Source organism: Pelecanus crispus, chromosome 2, assembly GCF_030463565.1.
Source record: "Pelecanus crispus isolate bPelCri1 chromosome 2, bPelCri1.pri, whole genome shotgun sequence".
Lineage (NCBI taxonomy): Eukaryota > Metazoa > Chordata > Aves > Pelecaniformes > Pelecanidae > Pelecanus > Pelecanus crispus.
In genome coordinates, this window is record NC_134644.1 from 155,404,449 (window position 1) to 155,423,552 (window position 19,104).

Sequence of the window (19,104 nt, forward strand, 5' to 3'; positions counted from 1 at the left end):
AGTTTGAAGGATAAAATGCTGTGGAGCATGAAGGGGGCTGGGAGGAATGTTTTTTCTGACACCCAGGCATCACACTAGCATTGGACTTCTTCCTCGTTCAGCTGTGTCCAGAATAATGGGATCTACAAATGGTATGGAACAGAATCTCAATGAGAGCCATGATACAATTCTGTTGATAAACCATTGGTCAAGTAACCAGTAACCTGAATTTTCCCACAAGTCACTGCTAGGCCACTGGCAATTAATCTAATTCTTTTCACCCCTGTTTCTTCATCTGTTGAATATGAATAATGATATTTGTTGTACTTCATGAAGTTCTTCAGGGTCTACAGATGAAAAGCATCTGATCACAATTGCAGTGTGAACATGCAAATGGAAAAAATGACTGGAAAACTTAACCGGGTGGCTTCAAATCTCTGAAATTGTTTGAGTTTAATTTCCAGCCCTGATTCAGGTGGTGTCCTCTTTTTCTCACCACCTGTTGTTTCAGTCTATTTAAAATCCTACTTTTGCAAACATTACATAATATGCCTATGCTAATCCCTCTCTTAACACTAAAATGTTTTGAAATCCAAGTTGCTTTTCCGCAGTTGTGCAATATCTTATTTTTTTTTGAACCCTTCCTGAGCAAAGAGCTAAAACAATTGCCAGAAATGGAGAAAAAAAGGGAATTTAAGGCATATTTAATCTTCGACCTTTTAAGACAATAGTATAAGAAGAAACAATGGGTTGAAATGCCACAATGGGGAGTTGACAAGGGCTCTTTGACAGAGCCCTGCAGAAGGGTTCACTATGGTTTCTCTCACTGAGGTATTAAAATTGGCAGCAGGTGAGACAGAAAAGCTTTGCATCCATCTCCAGGTGCAGCTGGGCTCCTGAATACTGCTATTGCATCTGTAGGTCTTTCATCAGTGCATCTCAAAGAAGTTATTTCTACCAGTTTTTGATTTGTCTGTGGTTTTACACGACCTCCCTGAACAAGGGGGAGTTTATTCAGCCAGAGGAGACTCTTCATTGAGGAGTGGTGGATTAGTAACGCTCTGTGTGTGTGTGTGTGTGTGCGCGCGCGTGCACGCATGTGTGTGACTGATCTCATTAAGAAGCAATTTATGCTCTGATGGTTTTGTTGTTGCCATGCTACAATCCAGAAAAGAGCTGAAAGGGCTCAGAAGTGATGACAGCAATAGAGGTTTTGAAGAGAATTGTCTGTAAAGTAAAGAAACAGAATTTTTCCTGCTGTTTTCAAAAGTTTGGGTACGTTTCTTCCTGTCAGCTCTGAAGGTCCTCTTACAGCTCCCTGCAAAGCAGGAGGTAAGTGTAAATTACCAGCACTGTCACAAGGACAGGGACATGGGGAAAGTCAGAATTTTAGAAATCAGTGTATTTTTGCTGCCAATCTCCTCTTTGTTTGCCAGGGTGGATCAATCTGATCGATATGTGAGATAGCCATCTGCGAGCAGAGAGGGAAAGCAGCGTGAAGCAGAAAACCTGTGGGGCTTTACAAGTCACTCTCCTTTCACCTCCCGCTGCTGTCTCCACCCTCGGTACACTGTGACTCCTCCTGGAAAACGGTGATGCTGAAGTCTGCCTGGACTAGATCAGCTCAGTCCCATGCAGTGCTTTAGTCAGCTGGCAGTGCAGGAGGGCTCTGCTTTCCCTCCTGCTGTCTCCTCCTCCTCTGCAGGGGGGGAAAGCTCCCATCTCCATGTGCTGTGTTTTCATGAATGCCTCAGACCAGCTATGAGAAAACAGCTTTTTAACCTGTGCGAATGAGCTGGAGTCTTAGAGGGATGAACCTGTCTGGTAATTGAATTTACAAAGACTGAAAGTCCAGGTGCTTTTGGGTGAGTGGAGGACAGTACCGGAATGGGACTGTGACTACATGGAGAATGTGCTCTGGGGCTATGTCTTGCCCACAGTCTGCTGCACTCGCCTTCTTGCAGGGGACCATGAAGAACATGTGCTGAGACTGAGTACTGGGGCAGAAGGAGCAGTGGACTGGTGAAGATGGAGAATGGCACAGGGGATGAGCAGAACCAAACTGGGCTGCCACTATCAAGCCAGGAGGTCGTCACAGCCGAATACCAAGTGGTTACCATCCTCTTAGTCCTCCTCATCTGTGGACTGGGCATTGTGGGCAACATCATGGTGGTTTTGGTGGTCCTCAGAACCAAACACATGAGAACTCCCACTAACTGCTATCTGGTGAGTCTGGCTGTGGCAGATCTCATGGTGCTTGTGGCTGCAGGACTACCCAATATCACAGAAAGCCTGTGTAGATCCTGGGTGTATGGCTATGTGGGGTGTCTCTGCATCACTTATCTCCAGTACCTAGGGATCAATGCTTCTTCTTTTTCCATCACTGCCTTCACCATTGAGAGATACATAGCCATCTGCCACCCAATCAAAGCTCAATTCTTATGCACTTTTTCAAGAGCCAAAAAGATCATTATTTTTGTCTGGACTTTCACCTCCATATACTGTATGCTCTGGTTTTTCTTGCTAGACCTTAATACAGTAGTCTACAAAGACACTACTGTTGTGTCCTGTGGCTACAAGGTGTCCAGGAGCTATTACTCTCCTATCTACATGATGGACTTTGGTATATTTTATGTTGTCCCAATGGTATTGGCAACTGTCCTCTATGGCCTGATTGCTAGAATACTGTTCCTGAACCCCATCGCTTCGGACCCAAAAGAAAACTCTAAGACATGGAGGAATGACATGGCTCACCAAAGCAAGCCTGTGAACCCCAAGATGACTAACAGGAGTTTCAATAGCACTATTGCTTCTCGAAGGCAGGTAGGAACACAAGTTTGAAATGGCTTTCTGAAACCTAAAACCTACTTGTTTTAGAGATTGCTAATCTAAACCTGTGGAAGGAGTTAAAATATATTGTCCCTTTTTGCTAAGCAGTCAAGCTGAAATTCTATGATACATACAAATATGTATTTTTTCTTGCCTATTCATTATTACCTACTGCAAGGACTGAAAAACAAATAGTATTTTAATTCCTATATCAGAAAGCAATTAGGAAGTGTCAATAAAGACTGAAACATTTTAACCATAGATTCTTTATATTACAGCCTGTTAGTAAGCCTGCCAAATGCACAACACACTCAAGTGACTCTTGAGTTATTTCTGAGATCTGAAGAGAAATAATTAGCCTGGGAGTTTAGGAGGTTTGAGGTTTTGTCCTGGCTAAGGCACTGTGTCACTCTGTAAATGCAGTCAAGTTGTTACTTTTCCTGTCTCTAACTCTCCTATGAAAAGTCTACTTAAGCAAGTCTGTATATAAAAGTGCTTTGTAAATGCTACGTAACTTTGTTATTCTGTCTCTCATAAAATATTTTTATGTTCTGATGGCTCAAAACTGAGGCATAGTTTTGACTAGCTTCTTTTTATATTGTTAAATATGTATGCTGCAATGTGTGATTATACAGGTAGAATATAGTTAGTAGATTAATCTACGGCTATTTGCAATAAACCATGCTGCCTCATGCTCACACAGCATGCAGCAGGTAGCAGAGTTGGGTGCAGTGCTGAGAAACGTAGGGTGCATCACTTTGCAGCTGGGTCTCGGGAGGGGGCTCTGGTTGGGTCAGGCAGCTTGATGCGAGCATGGGGAAGCGATGCTCTGCACTAAGCGACTTGGCTTAGAGCCCTCAGCAGCCTCTGCAAGGCACCCCGGCGGGTTGCTTTGCCAAGCGGGATGCTTCTACCTCCCTGCACCGTACAGTTCCCTCAGGAAGCAAAGCTGAAGCGTGCACCTTTTCAAACAAGCTGAGTGCCCCCCTTGGGTGATGGGTTGAACTTTATTTTCTTCTTATTTTGTGTAGATTGCTACTGTTTAATGGGAGGGACTCTTTTCCCTTATTACAGAGATGGCACTGACCTCAAAATTTAACAGAGTTTCCTGCTGGAACACCAAGTGCTTGCAGACCACTAGAACTGTGTTTTGAAATGCGCAACTGAAACGTGGGCTAGGTTATATTTTATTATGTGTCTTCAGTTATAGTTAATAGTCAGATTAGATGTGTTTAATTTTGTTTTACTTTGTCCATTAATTAGTAGAAGAAGAAGTTAACCTGTTTTTCAAGTTCTCCATATCACTTTAGTATACATGCTTGATTACGTGTGCTTAGCATCACTTGATAAATGGACAAATCTTTTATATTGAGCATTGCTGAATGTGGATGCTGTTATATTATGAAACCAAAAAGTGAGGATTATGATGCGACATCTTTTATATCTTGTAAAGACAGCAAGACTTTTTCTAAAAGCCTAAGTAACCTTATTGTTTAAAGTAGCATCATTATGAATAAAGCTAGCTAGCATTTGCATACATAGAACAACATAGGAAGAAAAGCAAGGATAGTGTGGCATTATTAGCAGTATTTTTTGTATAATACCAGAATGCAAAATATAGCCAGTGGTGTAAAGTGGGAAAACACAAGTCTATATTAAAAAAAAAAAAAAAAGTCTAAAATCTCAACAGTTAGTAAGACACACAAGTGAAAATTTCCTGCTGTTCTGTCAAAGACATGTATAGCTGACAGTATAGTTTGGCCTCATAATGAGTTCTGCTGGCATGTAAAACTGTCTATAGGCCTTCTCAGAACTATGCTTGCACTACAGTGATGGAGTTACATACAAAATCCGGCATGTAATCTGTAGAAAAAGTGACTGAACATGTGGTGTACACTTCCTACTTCTGTGGCAGTTCTCATATTTATCCAAGAACATTTCTAAAAAATGAAATTTGTGCGTGTTCCTGTGGTGGGTTGGCTCCGGCTGGCAGCCAAACACCCACCCAAGTGCTTGGTCATTCTCCCCCACAGCAGGATGGGGGACAAAATGGGAAGAACACGAGCAAGACAGCTCATGGATCAGGATAAGGACAGGAAGATAACTTATCAGTTACTGTCATGGGCAATGCAGACTTGACTTGGGGAAAGTTAACTTCATTTATTGTCAATTTATTGCCACCTGTTGTAGCCACAAGTTACACTCAGTCCCTTCTGTGAGGCAACCGGCAGTGTGGGATGGGAGAAAGTTGTGATCAGGTTTCAGAGGTTTTTCTCTGCCACTCCTTCCTTTTTACTCTTTTCCTCTGTTTAAGTGTGGGTCCTCCATGAGCTGCAGTCCCTTCAGGTGGTGCTTCACCAAGGAGTGCCTCCTCCTCTGACTTTGGTGTTCCCTCTGCTGTTTCTCACTCTTTTTCCCCTCTTCTTCTCTCTCTCCATCTCTCTTTCCAGCATTTTTGCCATTTCTTAAATAAGTTTTCATAGAGGTGCCACCAGCTTGGCTGATGGGCTCAGCTGTGTCCTGTGGTGGGTCCATTGGAGCTGGATGGAATCGTTTATGTCTGGCACAGGGCAGCTCTGACCCTCTTCTCAGAGAGGCCACCCCTGCAGCCTCCCCTCTGTCAAAATCTGGACATGGACATCCAGTACTGTTCCATTGAGTGTTTATGATTAATTATTATTAACCTAGTATAAGCTCATATTTATATAATATACCAGAATGAAACAGTAGGTTAGATAGGTTTCCTCCACCTTCATGAAGGTTTAACTCAGGAATTTCATAATAATTTTTTACAATGATTAATCCAACATGGCAGTATGTGAATTGATTTACTCACTTAGTTTGACCTGGATTGCTTCACTAATCTGGATTTAGTTTGACCTAGACTGCCAGGTCATACCATTGTCTCTAATTTTCTTGGGACTTCCCATTACCAGTTTTGAAAGTCTTCCTTTCTTAAAACCGGTCAAAACTTGGTTTTCAGCTAGGTAAGAAAGTGTTTTGTCCCCTACCTTGTCATAGAGTGGCTGTGTTTGGGTTGAAAAGCACTATCTGAAGCCGTTTCCAACTCATGGCTGAAATAGATTCCATTGTCCTGTTGTTTTTTAGACTTTTTTTTTAACCTGTATTGTTGTTAGCATATAGCTATCTGTACTGTCAGCTTTGTGTTTCTACATCAGCTTCCAAGAATTAGTCTCCTATATACAGTCAATACTTTCTGTTGTGAGTCATATGGTTATGCAATTTCAATTGTTTTCTTCAAAAATGGCAATACACCATTTAGGTTTCTGGTATGAAAGCCCAGAATTAGAAGCTGACGGATTGAAAAATGTAAAAAGCAACTTGGAAACCATCCTGGATTCAACACCAGGGTTGCTTCATCATACCTGGCACCAATGGAAAGAGCAAGGCAAGAGAGGAACAACCCTGATATGGCATCTAGAATAGCTCTATGCTTGGGGAGGAAGCAAATACATGGTAGAATAACCATTTCCTCACAGCTGTGGAGGACAGCTACCTGAGCTGAGGCAAGGGGGGTGGGAAGCTCAGCAGTGAGATAAACAGGAGGGAGGGAGGTGTCTACTGCTGAAGGAGAATAGATGGACAATGTTCAGTTTCGTTAGAACAGATTTTCAGTCCCTCATGTAAACAGACATAATGCCAGCACTGAAGGGGAAAAGTGTGGTCAGGGGGTCAGAGGACTCCTGTTTTGTTTTCAAAACAGAATGGCAATTTAGATCATTCTATGATTTAGAAAGAAGGCCTGGAATATATATTAGAATGGTGAGTCCAGACTAGCATATTTTTTCTGAGACCTGTCTAGGGAAGAGCTCAGAATGAGGCTATATTACATCTCTAGTTAACAAAAATCAGTTCTTCCAGGTAGAAAGTGGTCCTCTGCCAACTTGTTCCATTCCCTGCCTTCACCCTCCCACCCACACAATTTAAGTCACTGAACTATGTTAGTTGTAGGAAATATTTATTTCATTCCAATGTTTGGAAAGCTAAAAGGAACAAAATCTTTTTACTAAAGGATCAATATCCCCATATCAACAATCACCAATGGACAAAGCCTTCAAAGTACTCTTTAGGGCCCCCTGAAGTTTTCATTCAAAGCCCTGCAAGACAAAACTGAACAAGGAAGACAAGCAAAACCAACAGGTATAAAAATTCAGTCCTTTTTTTTAAACATTGAAAAAGAGGGAAAGGCACAAAATAAACTTTCTTTTCTCATAAAGTATCTCCATTTCCAACACATTTTTGTTTCACTGAAAAACATCTGTTACTGCTGATATTGGACAACTACTGAAATTATGAGTTATTTGTTTACACTGCAAACTAAAGTTCTACCAACCCATAAGATGTGTCAAACTCCATTCTTACATCTATTTCTGAAGAGCTAAATCAATCCCACTCACACAATATTTATTCTGTTTTACAGAACTGTACTGGATAGCAGGGTGTGATAGACATATTTTAAAGGTTTTCAAAAAGAAAAGTAGTTTTATTTGACAGTCAGGCACTCCTTCATACATGGGAGTACACTTCCAATTCACTTTGTATTTTCCATCAGGCTCCCAGTGTCCTAGAAGGAACAGAAACCAGTTCGTTCTGCCTCTTCTTTGTCAGAAGCTAAATCCAGCTCATCCACTCTTTATGGAAAGCAGTAAGAGTCATTTATTGTCTTTGCAGAGCTTTTGATCAGCCACTACAGGTCAAGTAGGCAACACCGGACTTTCTCCTGAGGGAAGATCTCTGCCAGAAGGCGGCAAGATATCCATATGCTTCATTTTCAGAGGAATCAGTGTGTGCTCAAGGCTACGTGGCAGTAGGCCCCAAGGAATCAACTAGTGTTATACCTGTTTTTAGTGCTGAAACATGCAGGTAAACCTTCAAGCATGTGTTTAGTTTGTGACTTAAAGAAAAATCTTAAACACCTATTAGGTCTGATGGAGCTGGTTGAATGGGCTTTCAGCTGTGCTTTGCAAAGAAAATAACCTTGCTAGACTGAAGTTCATATATAGCTGAACATACTGTGGGAAAGCATTTGACTGCCAATAGGGTGTCTCAGTGATAAAGTGACATAACGTGTTTTGCAACAGAAGATTAGGAGAAAGTGAGAAGGTAACTAAGAGCAAAGTGAGACCTCTTTGACCACAGAGAAAATATAGAGTATTTCTGCTGAGTGGTTTGCACAATTTGAACCTGAGAAAACAGAGTGAAACAGTCCCGGGGTACACATTTCCTCAAGTTAAACCGGAGAGAAGGTGAGAAAGCAAAATTTTCTTGCACCCTTCAGTTGAATCCAGGTCACACTAGCTGAAACTTCAAAGCTTAACAGAGGAAACACCAATATGATTAGAAGATGATATGATGTCAAAGAGTATCTCTAAAGGCCAGACAGTTCAAAGTCCCATTTACTTGATTCAGAGCCAAAGAAGGAACTTCAATGCAAAGAAATGTTAAGATTTATTTAACAACTATATGATCATTTGGACAGATGATCACAGGTCCCGAGGAAGTGAATTGATTTCTACTCACTCACCAGAAAACACAGACTATTAATTTGGACCTGTCCAGTTAAATATGTAATTTGAATTTGTAAGGAATCCTGGACCTCATGAAGCACTGGGAAACTGTAATTGTTGGCATGGAGCTAGGGTAAAAACTGCACATAGTAGCAAGAAAGATTGAATGTGATCCAGAGGATTATGAGCCAAGGTACTTTGTCCCTGATCCCTCAGGACCTTAGATTTAAGAAGGTTCCCCCCAATACTTTGTTATTATTTCACAGAATCACTGAGGCTGGCAGGTGCCTCTGGAGTTCCTCTAGTCCAGCCCTCAGTGGTGCTGTGGTACGCTGAAGAGATCTGGCTTGTGTCCTGGTTTCGGCTGGGATAGAGTTAATTTTCTTCATAGTAGCAGGCATAGTGCTGTGTTTTGGATTTAGTAGGAGAAGAATGTTGAGAACACACTGATGTTTTTAGTTGTTGCTGAGTACTGCTCATGCTAGTCAAGGACTTTTCAGCCTCCCATGCTCTGCCAGGCACATAAGAATCTGGGAGGGGGCACAGCCAGAAGAGTTGATCCAAACTGACCAAAGGGCTATTCCATACCATATGACGTCATGCTCAGTATATAAACTGGGGGGGGGGGGGTTGGCCGGGGAGCAGCGATCGCTGCTCGGGAACTGTCTGGGTATCGGTCAGCAGGTGGTGAGCAATTGCTTTGTGTGTCACTTGCTTTGTATATTATTATCATTATTATATTGTTATTATTATCATTACTATTTTACTTTATTTCAATTATTAAACTGTTCTTATCTCAACCCAGGAGTGTTTCTCACTCTTACTCCTCCGATTCTCTCCCCCATCCCATCGGGGTAGGGGGAGTGAGTGAGCGGCTGCGTGGTGCTTAGTTGCTGGCTGGGGCTAAACCACAACAGCTTGTTAGACTACTAGGTAGCTGTTCTTCTGCCACTTTTTGTTTTATTTTCTTCATTGCAGTTGCAAAGACAGATGCAAGAGTTAGATCTCTCATTTTTCAGGCATGCATATGATTGCATTAGCCTACCAATTTGTGTCTTTGCTATTCCAAAATAGCCTGTTATTGGCACTTGCAAACCAGCCATATTGTTAAGTCTTCCAGAAAACACATTCACCTACTGTATCCAAATCAAAATGAATAGTAATTGAGTAAGCATTAACTGCAGTTATAGGCATTTATCACACATAAATATTAATTTGTGTGTATAAATTCAATGTGGAAAAAATACAAGTGCCTGTACCCAAGGTTCAACCAGACTGTCCATTACCAAAAATCACATCAGCTCATTGCCTCTATCAAGCAGCAGTTCATATTCAACTTACGTTCACACACGTTACAGCTTCAGCTTTACATGTCCCTGAAATTCAAGCTAATAATTCTTTAGTCTTTACTCATAGTCTTCCTTTCTGTATCTTTACACCATGAAGTAACATAAGTATCAAAATAAATCCCAACACTTCTTTTTCTTTGCTTTTTCACATACGGCATGTCATGGTTTAGCCCCAGCCAGCAACTAAGCACCACACAGCCGCTCGCTCACTCCCCTTACCCTGATGGGATGGGGGAGAGAATCGGAGGAGTAAGAGTGAGAAACACTCCTGGGTTGACATAAGAACAGTTTAATATTTGAAACAAAGTAAAATAGTAATGATAATAACAATATAATAATGATAATAATAAGAACAATATAAAAAGCAAGTGATGCACAATGCAATTGCTCACCACCTGCTGATCGATACCCAGACAGCTCCCGAGCAGCGATTGCTGCTCCCCAGCCAACCCCCCCCAGTTTCTATACTGAGCATGACGTCATATGGTATGGAATAGCCCTTTGGGCAGTTTGGATCAACTCTTCTGGCTGTGCCCCCTCCCAGTTTCTTGTGTGCCTGGCAGAGCATGGGAAGCTGAAAAAGTCCTTGACTAGTATAAGCAGTACTCAGCAACAACTAAAACATCAGTGTGTTATCAGCATTCTTCTCCTACTAAATCCAAAACACAGCACTGTGCCTGCTACTATGAAGAAAATTAACTCTATCCCAGCTGAAACCAGGACACAGCACCACCACAATTCCACTTCTAAACTAAAAGAAATAATGGTTCCTATTTGAACTTTGGAAAGTTTAGCCACTTATTTTGTAGTTGCTGTTTAGGACAATTAATTCAGAGCAGATGTGTACCTGTGATGGTAAAAGTTGAAGGTTGATACAATTTCCCTTCTTGTCCATTTTAGGCATTCTATTCCCAAGTCTTCTATTAAAAAGACAAAATGGAAAGGTTTCATTTCATGACTAGAAAAGGTGTTGTTCAAAGTATTCAGAGCGGATCTCACAATAAAAGAAAGGTTCAAAAACAAGTTACACCAAGCAACACTAAATGTTTCTTTACCGCATACGGTATGAAGGAGAAAAGCTGTTTCTGCCTTTTTGGTTTTTTTTCCTGTCGGTGTTTAATTTTGCTAACAGTGCTGCTTTTTTTCTAGTAGCACAGGTACTAGGTTCTATCAGCATTTCTAAAATATTAATGCTTTTTCTTCTGAAGATTGGAATAACTTTGTTCTGCTCAGAAGCAAAAAAAATGTCCTGAAGACCCAGGCATTGCAGGAAGGAGGAAGAGAGTAAGAGAACCTAAAACTGAAGAATAGAAAAGGGATTTGCCTCTCATACAGGACAACACTGAAAATGTGGGGAAAATTAAATCCTTTTTTTCTAAGAGTACCTGTTCTGTGAGCCGCCTTGGCAAGCTCGTTACCTTTTAAAAGAGAGCAAGAGGCCAGGGGAAGCAGATGGGAAGACAAGGAAGCAACTTAGTCTCCTTTTTATAGCAGCTAATAACCCATACATTGTCTGGCTGATGTGCTCATGGGATCACAACCTAAGCTGCGTGCTTCCTTTCCTCTTTCCCATATGCTCCTCATCTGTCCAGTTCTCCAGATCAGATCCTGGTTTGGTTTGTGTTGATCTCTCCCACACTTCCATTTTATCCCACCTCGCTCAGCCAACAGATCCCAAATTTTTTTCTTGTCTATCCATAATATGAACACTGAATTACATATTTGCAGGTAGATCTCACACTTTCCTCAAAGGAATTCCTAGTTTCCTCAGGTATCAAGGGGACTGTGAAAAATAAATCAATCCTTAGATAGCAAACGTGTTTGTTTATACTTGAGATGGGATCCGGCTCACTTAACTTTATGCATATCTCACAAAGTTAGTTGCTTAGTCCAATCAAATCATCTAAGGTCCCCCTACAGTCGATTAAAAGAGGTGGGTTACCCTCTTGAGAAAGTCCTCTCTTAGAAATTGATACAGTACATGATGACCTGTCCCCAGAGAAACCCCTCTGTTCTCTCATAGCAGAGCAAGCACAGATTCCAGCATGCAATTTAAGATAAGTTTTGTATGGCTTATATGAAATACTCAATCATATGGCTTGGTTTCACTTGCGGTGTTATTGTATCAAGACCTTAATCCTTTTGTTTATTTGATCCTCTTCCTTTTGGATTACAAAATCATGGACCAGCATATACAATCTCTGCATTGCAATGAACACCACCAAGCACAAGGAAGAAGGATACTTTTACATGCCTTTAAAACACCAGAGTGACTCTATGGCACAAGTAACTTAGTAAGTACGTGTCGTGGTTTAACCCCAGTCGGCAACTAAACACCACACAGCCACTCACTCACCCTCCCACACTTGGTGGAGAATCAGAAAAAAAAAAGTAAAACCTGTTGGTTGAGATAAAGGCAGTTTAATAGGACAGCAGAGGAAGAGAAAGTAATAATAATAATAATAATAATGATAAAAGAATATACAAAACAAGTGATGCACAATGCAATTGCTCACCACCTGCTGACCGATACCCAGACAGCTCCCGAGCAGCGATCGCTGCTCCCCAGCCAACCCCCCCCAGTTTATATACTGAGCATGATGTCATATGGTATGGAATAGCCCTTTGGTCAGTTTGGATCAACTCTTCTGGCTGTGCCCCCTCCCAGTTTCTTGTGCGCCTGGCAGAGCATGGGAAGCTGAAAAAGTCCTTGACTGCTATAAGCAGTACTTAGCAACAACTAAAACATCAGCGTGTTATCAGCATTATTCTCAAACTCAATCCAAACCACAGCACTATGCCAGCTACTATGAAGAAAATTAACTCTATCCCAGCTGAAACCAGGACAGTATGACTATTACTTTTACCTGTCAATGTAAGAAAGATTAGTATTCAATGGAGAAGGAAGCAACTACCAAACTGTGAGTACCATGGTAATGAAAATATCTTGTAAAAGCACTTCCTTAGAATGACAAAGTTTTTAAGCAGGAAGGAAAAGGAGAATACTAGTTCAGAATTAAAATATTGGGACTCTGTTCAGTAAAAAAACATTTTAAATATTTTTCAGAAAATTCTCAGAAACTAAAAGATAGGGCTTGAAGAGTGGTTGCATGCAGCCAGGAACACATTCAATATCAAGCACTTTGCTGTCGTTCAAAGTACACCTGAAATTTGGACTAAAATGGATTTACTCAAAGCCTTTTAATCATGTTTTCAATCTCCTTAACTAAGAATAATTTGTACTCTGAGGATAGGATATGCTGTGCACATCCGTAAGAAAAGGGCAATCAGCATAGCCTTGCCTTCACCTGAGTAATGAAAGAGGATGCTAGTGCCTCTGCTTTCAGGGAGCTTTGGTGTACAGTTACAGGTAATAAAAAGCAGGTTCTTAAAAAAGTTTTTCCTCTTAGCACTCCACTGACGTCAAATAATTAACCCTCCCACAAATGATGTTTAGTTATGTTTCATATGAAGTGATTTGAAAAAGGATATGGCAGTCTACTTAAGCAAAGTGGACCAAACTTTCCTCTAAGCTATTTCTGTGCAGCCCTATCCATCCCAATGAAGATTTTTGGTGTGGATAAGAAAGCAACTTTGGCCTAAATCATGTGTTTAGAAGCTGGGTTCATCTATAAAGGCAAATTCAGGTGCAAAAAAGTCCAGGGCATGCTTGCAGCATCTTTGGGTCAGAAGCCCTGAGGGTTGCCTCAGCCTGCAGTGGGGTGACAAGACCTCTGGCTGTGCTGGGGACAGAGTGAGTGGTGCCAGAGCACCTTCTAGGAGCTGCTGTCATTTGCACAAAGGTCATGCTCTGAGGTCATGAAAAACCACTGCCTCCAGAGCCATCTTAGGGAGGATTTACCAAAGAGCAAACAAAGATCTGAACTCGGGGCCTCACAGTGGCTCTCAGAGACACAACCACTACTGGTCAGATGGATCAGGCAACTGAATTTCTGCCTGACAATAGAGAATTTGTGCCAGATTTGTGATTTTTGGTAGGTTTGGAAGGACATACACTGCAGCCAGTTTAAAATTATGGTGAATTCTCCTCACTGACTGAACCACCAAAAGGTGCCACCAAAGAGGTGCCATGGCCACATGCTTCTGCCTCTTCTCTTGCACTGACTGTAGACTCTGTGGCGGCGTATGGGTACGTGAGTTGGATCCTTGACCTGAGCAAACTGAAAACCAGCTCTACAGAGAAGTGCTTCTTTTTCAGTTGGACCAGCAGTCTGACCTGACCCACACCCTCATCTTTGGGGCCAGCACAAGGAGGGAGGTGAGAACAGGATTGCTTTTTTAGCAGCAGTCACAGGTTGCTTTGGATTCAGTTTATGTCAAGACCAGGAAATCATGGAGTCTGAGTGCTACAGGACAATGTCTTACCTGGCATAAAGCCTGACAGTGTGAAGTTAACCTCTTGGCATTTTTACACACATTCAAACCTGCAGACTGCATTGACCTCAGCTCAGGGCACTTTGTGTTGTGACCATAATATTTTTCATCTGGTGCTAAGAGCCAGTTCTAATATATTGTAAAATCACAGCCTCAGTAAACTGAACACAGCAGCAGTACAAGCTAGTGGTGTTAGATAAAAGGAAAATGCACATCAAGCTGCCAGTATATGTAAATTCAGCTAACACTTTGCACACTATATACATATATGTCTTTGAGGCATATAGGATGCAGTCACTTGAAGAGTAACAGCCTTTTTTTCATTGCTGTATAGTATTAATTGCGTGACTCTAGAATATCCCCTTCCTGACAGCAAGATCGATTTATTTCTAGTTCAACCCAGGATTCAAACTGACAGCTGCACTATTGTAAGTGATTCTCTGAGCAATTGTTCATTAAAGACATGCTCAGAAGAAATTTAAATTGCCACTGATCAGTAGGTATGATAACAGAGTCCCCTGCTGAGCTTCTGGTGGTGAAGTACTTCTGTGCCTGTATGGACTATTATCCACTCACCCTCTGAATGCCCAAGCTGACGCAACACATCTGTTAGCTGGGCTCAGTCCCATTGTTAATCCAAGCTCCACAAATGGTTACGTTCTTCCTTTAAATGTGGATTATTTTCCATGATGAATGATTATTCTCAGTCAAATGGATTTGCTCAGTTTGGAGGCACAGGCTTGAGCTTACCTGGAGGGGGAAGAGGCAGCAGGTGAGGAGTCCTGAGTCTTCCTCAGCCAGAGCAGGCCAGCGCTGGGTCATCTTGCTCGTCGCAGCCATGTTCACAGGACTGGTCTTTTTAGAAGTGGTTTGGAGATAAGGAAAAATCATCTTTTTAGCTGATACATTCACATTTGCATTTTGCTGTATTACAATGATTGTTGGTACGCAGCAAGAAAGAAAAAGCAGTCTAGAAGTCATAAGGAAATGTATCAGTCAAGTGACAAAAAAGGAGATGATGTTTCTCAGTCTCATTTTCTATTTCTACTGAACACAGCTGCAGGGAAATCAAAACTGAGGGTGAAGGGAGAGAATTATAGGATAAAATTGTAGCCTTTGAATATGCGCATTTAAAGATAGATAGATAGATAGATAGATAGATAGATAGATAAAGATATATCAATTTGTAGAGTAACTTTGCTCTTCATCCCATTCTTTATCATAGTATCTATAACAAAAACAACAGATTGGGTTATATGTGTATGTGTCTTTCTAGACAGCTAGAAGAAAATACTTTAGGCAAGGAGATTTCAGGCTTTCTATATAATGAGCTATCTGATCAGAAGACAAGACAATTATATACTCTCTTATAACTTCAAACTAAAAACCTCATCTAAAACTACAATATATATATGAGTGATTTTAGTGGCATTATCTGTCTGTCCCCCTGGAAATAATTAAAACTCTTATCAATCTACATCTATCCTTTCTGCAAACAATGAAATTATAACCCACACAGACAGAATGTATCCTGTGGTTACAGGAGTTGCTGTTTCATTGGAGTATATCTTCAGGTACCCATAAAAAAGGAATAAAGCAAAGGTAAAAAGAAGTTTTTTAAACTAATCTGTCAATAGGTAGCAACAGTTTTATATCAACAAGAAAGGCAGATAGTAAAAAAAAAAAAAAAAAATCAAAAGAAGCAGTTGTAGCTCACAAAAATCAGTGCCAATGCTTTCCAGTTCATGCACACAGGAGTTAACCAAGTTATCTCCTGACTTACTTGAGGCTGTCCCATCATACTATCCCATTGTCATGTCTCACTGTACCTTCTACCTTGTTTATTAACATCTTTCAAACTTTCTTTAATGTGGAGACTAGGGAATACCATATATTCTAGAATTATTTACAAAAGAAAGACTCTAAGTGGGCTTTTTTCCTAATTTTTTAATTATTTCTTGTTCACTTCATTTCAGCTGTCCTGGGTATCCCTGAACATTGTTTTTTTCTTTATTCAAAACAAATTTACACAATAGACAAAAGTTCTTATAATAATCCAGTTTTATTCATAATCAATTTTTTCCCTGGCTCTGTAAACTTTAATTGACATTTCAGGGTAAACATCAAATAATGAAGATCTAATTAAATATTGAGGATTTGACGAATAGGAATAAATCTAATTGTTTTGTTTGTTGGGGCATTTTTTGCATTATTTTTGGCTGTCCTGGTTTCAGCTGGGATAGAGGTAATTTTCTTCCTAGCAGCTGACATAGTGCTGCATTTTGGATTGAGTTTGAGAATAGTGTTGATAACACACTGATGGTTTAGTTGTTGCTAAGTACTGCTTATGCTAGTCAAGGACTTTTTCAGCTTCCCATGCTCTGCCAGGTGCACAAGAAGCTGGGAGGGGGCACAGCCAGGACAGCTGACCCAAACTGCCCAAAGGGCTATTCCATACCATATGACGTCATGCTCAGTATAGAAACTGGGGGGAGTTGGCCGGGGGACAACAATCACTGCTCAGGGACTGTCTGGGCGTCAGGCAGTGGGTAGTGAGCAATTGCATTGTGCATCACTTGTTTTGTATGTTCTTTTATCATTATTATTATTATTATTACTTTCTCTTCCTCTGCTGTCCTATTAAACCGTCTTTATCTCAACCCACGGGTTTTACTTTTATTTTTCCGATTCTCTTCTCCATCCCACTGGGTGTGGGAGGATGAGTGGGTGGCTGTGTTGTGTTTAGTTGCCGACTGGGTTAAACCACGACATTGGCTTTCGGAATTTTTTTATCTGTTAAAGCAGATAATGTAAATAGGCTTCAGGTTCAATTACTCTACAGACTATACTAGTCTAAAGGAGGAGATCTAATGTGGTTGGGAAAAAAAGGCTATAGACTCCTTGTTTTCCATTTGAATCGAAGTCTAGGGTCTACATCAATTAGCTTACTGGGATGTCACCTATAAAGAGTCACTTAACAAAACTAGGATGAATTAGGAGCCTTTTTTTTTTTGCGCTTCTTACTGTAGAAAACTTTTCTGAATCAAACATTGATCAGAAATACCCAGCTGAAGAGTCTGTCTATAGTTTTGCTTTGGTCCTAGAGATGTAGGAATGCACATGTTCCTTCCAAAATCAGTACTAACCTTCTACCCCTCCTCTGTCTACCTCTGTGTTCCTCCAGGTTACCAAGATGTTGGCCGTGGTGGTGGTCCTATTTGCATTTCTATGGATGCCCTACCGCACGCTGGTCGTGGTCAATTCCTTTCTCTCCAGCCCCTTCCAAGAAAACTGGTTCCTGCTCTTTTGCAGAATCTGTATTTATTTAAATAGTGCCATCAATCCTGTAATTTACAATCTCATGTCCCAGAAATTCAGAGCAGCCTTCAGGAAACTCTGCAACTGCCAGCAGAAACGGGAGAAGAAACTGGCCAGTTACAGTGTGGCCTTAAATTATAATGTCATCAAAGAGTCTGATCACTTCAGCACCGAGCTGGAAGATATTACTGTCACCAATACCTACCTGTCCTCTGCAAAATTGTCCCTTGGTGATACGTGTTTGTCATCTGAGGTAACAGTTAATGCATTTTAATATTTGGTGTAGAGTCCTCATGAACCAGAGCATGTTCACGTGCATGGGGCTGTGCTGGGCTAGCTTTCAGCTGGGGCAGCACAGCAAAGGGCCAGGGAAGGCTGACGGTGACAGATGATGCACCACCAAACAGGGCATGGTGGGGAGGGAGAACTGCCTGGATCTGGAAACTGATGTTCTCAAAGTGCCTTGAGCCGAGCATGATGTGACTGGGAAGATCTGGGGTATGAGGAAGGATGAGGAAAAACATGTAGGTTAAGCCTTACTCCCTGAAGAGCGGAGGGCAATGGTGCAGCATCAGAGAGTGGTGCTTGGGCATGGTACCTCATGTACGTGTCTGGCAGGAGGGTGGGCACTGGTGTCTGAGCTCAGTGATTCCTCCTGGATGTGCTCTGGCTGTCTGCAGGAGGGCAGTGGGGCATTTTCTTGTGCCTCACCTCCTGGCTCCAGCTTGGGGTTAACTAGCCCGGTGCCACCATGCAGCTGGTGCTGAGAGGACACATATCTCCCCAACACCAGCACTCTGGTCCTGAGCATGCTGAAAGCCACATCCATTTCCATGCTACCTGCACCATCCCTGTGTGTAGTGCACCTCTCTAACCCAGCTCTCTTCTACATGATTTAGTCTAGTCTACCCTTGATTGGCTTAGAGTAGACTTGGTAGTGTAGGTTAATGGTTGGACTGGATGATCTTAAAGGTCTTTTCCAACCTAAATGATTCTATGATTCTATGATGATGCATGTTACTGTTTTCTTGATGATTTTTTACACAATACTACTTAAATGCTGTTCATAAACCTGTATACTTTAGATCTTACAACACAGATGATCCACAGAGGCTTAGTTTTTCATTTCCTTTTACAAATTATATGAGATGAAAAATATTTCTTTCTCAGTTTGCTGCATCTCTCCTCATTTTCAGGCCTGACGCCCACCTTGTTGTGAGTACGCAGTCACATGAAACCTTTGGATGCTCTGTTCCCACCAACCTGTATGAAATGTAAAGGCATTTCTGCTCACAGAATTGCAGGAGTTATCACATATGTCTACACACCCGTCTGTGTTCTACAAGAAAAAGCAGCCTCTTGGGGAGTGAAAAGAATATACTACCGACTCTTACTGAATGAAACACTTACCACAACATAACTTTAAGCAGGTGAGTTGGCTTCAGTGGAATACCCAAATCCTTCATCTCATGTATTGGCCAAAGAGTGGTCTGCGTTCTCAGGAAGAGCAAGGCTGCCCGTGACATGTCCACAGACGCAGAACGGGGCAATGGATGATGCTCCCAATGCAGGTGAGAGGTGAGGAGAGGAGCTGCCCTCCTGCGTGGTGCACGGGGCAGCCCCAGCAGGGCCTGTCTGACAGCAGCCAGAACTGCTGCCGATTACAGTAATTACTCGCCATTGACTCCCTCACCCCACAGCAGTGT

The 19,104-nt window shown here is 41.6% G+C and overlaps 1 protein-coding gene across 1 annotated transcript; it reads left to right on the plus strand.

Annotated features, from left to right (window-relative positions):
* Positions 1-2,007: 2,007 nt before the first annotated feature.
* On the plus strand, positions 2,008-17,672 carry TRHR (thyrotropin releasing hormone receptor). Its single transcript, XM_009480635.2, has 2 exons — positions 2,008-2,802; positions 17,265-17,672. The coding sequence occupies exons 1-2, from the start codon at positions 2,008-2,010 to the stop codon at positions 17,670-17,672; spliced, it is 1,203 nt and encodes a 400-aa protein (XP_009478910.2).
* Positions 17,673-19,104: the final 1,432 nt, after the last annotated feature.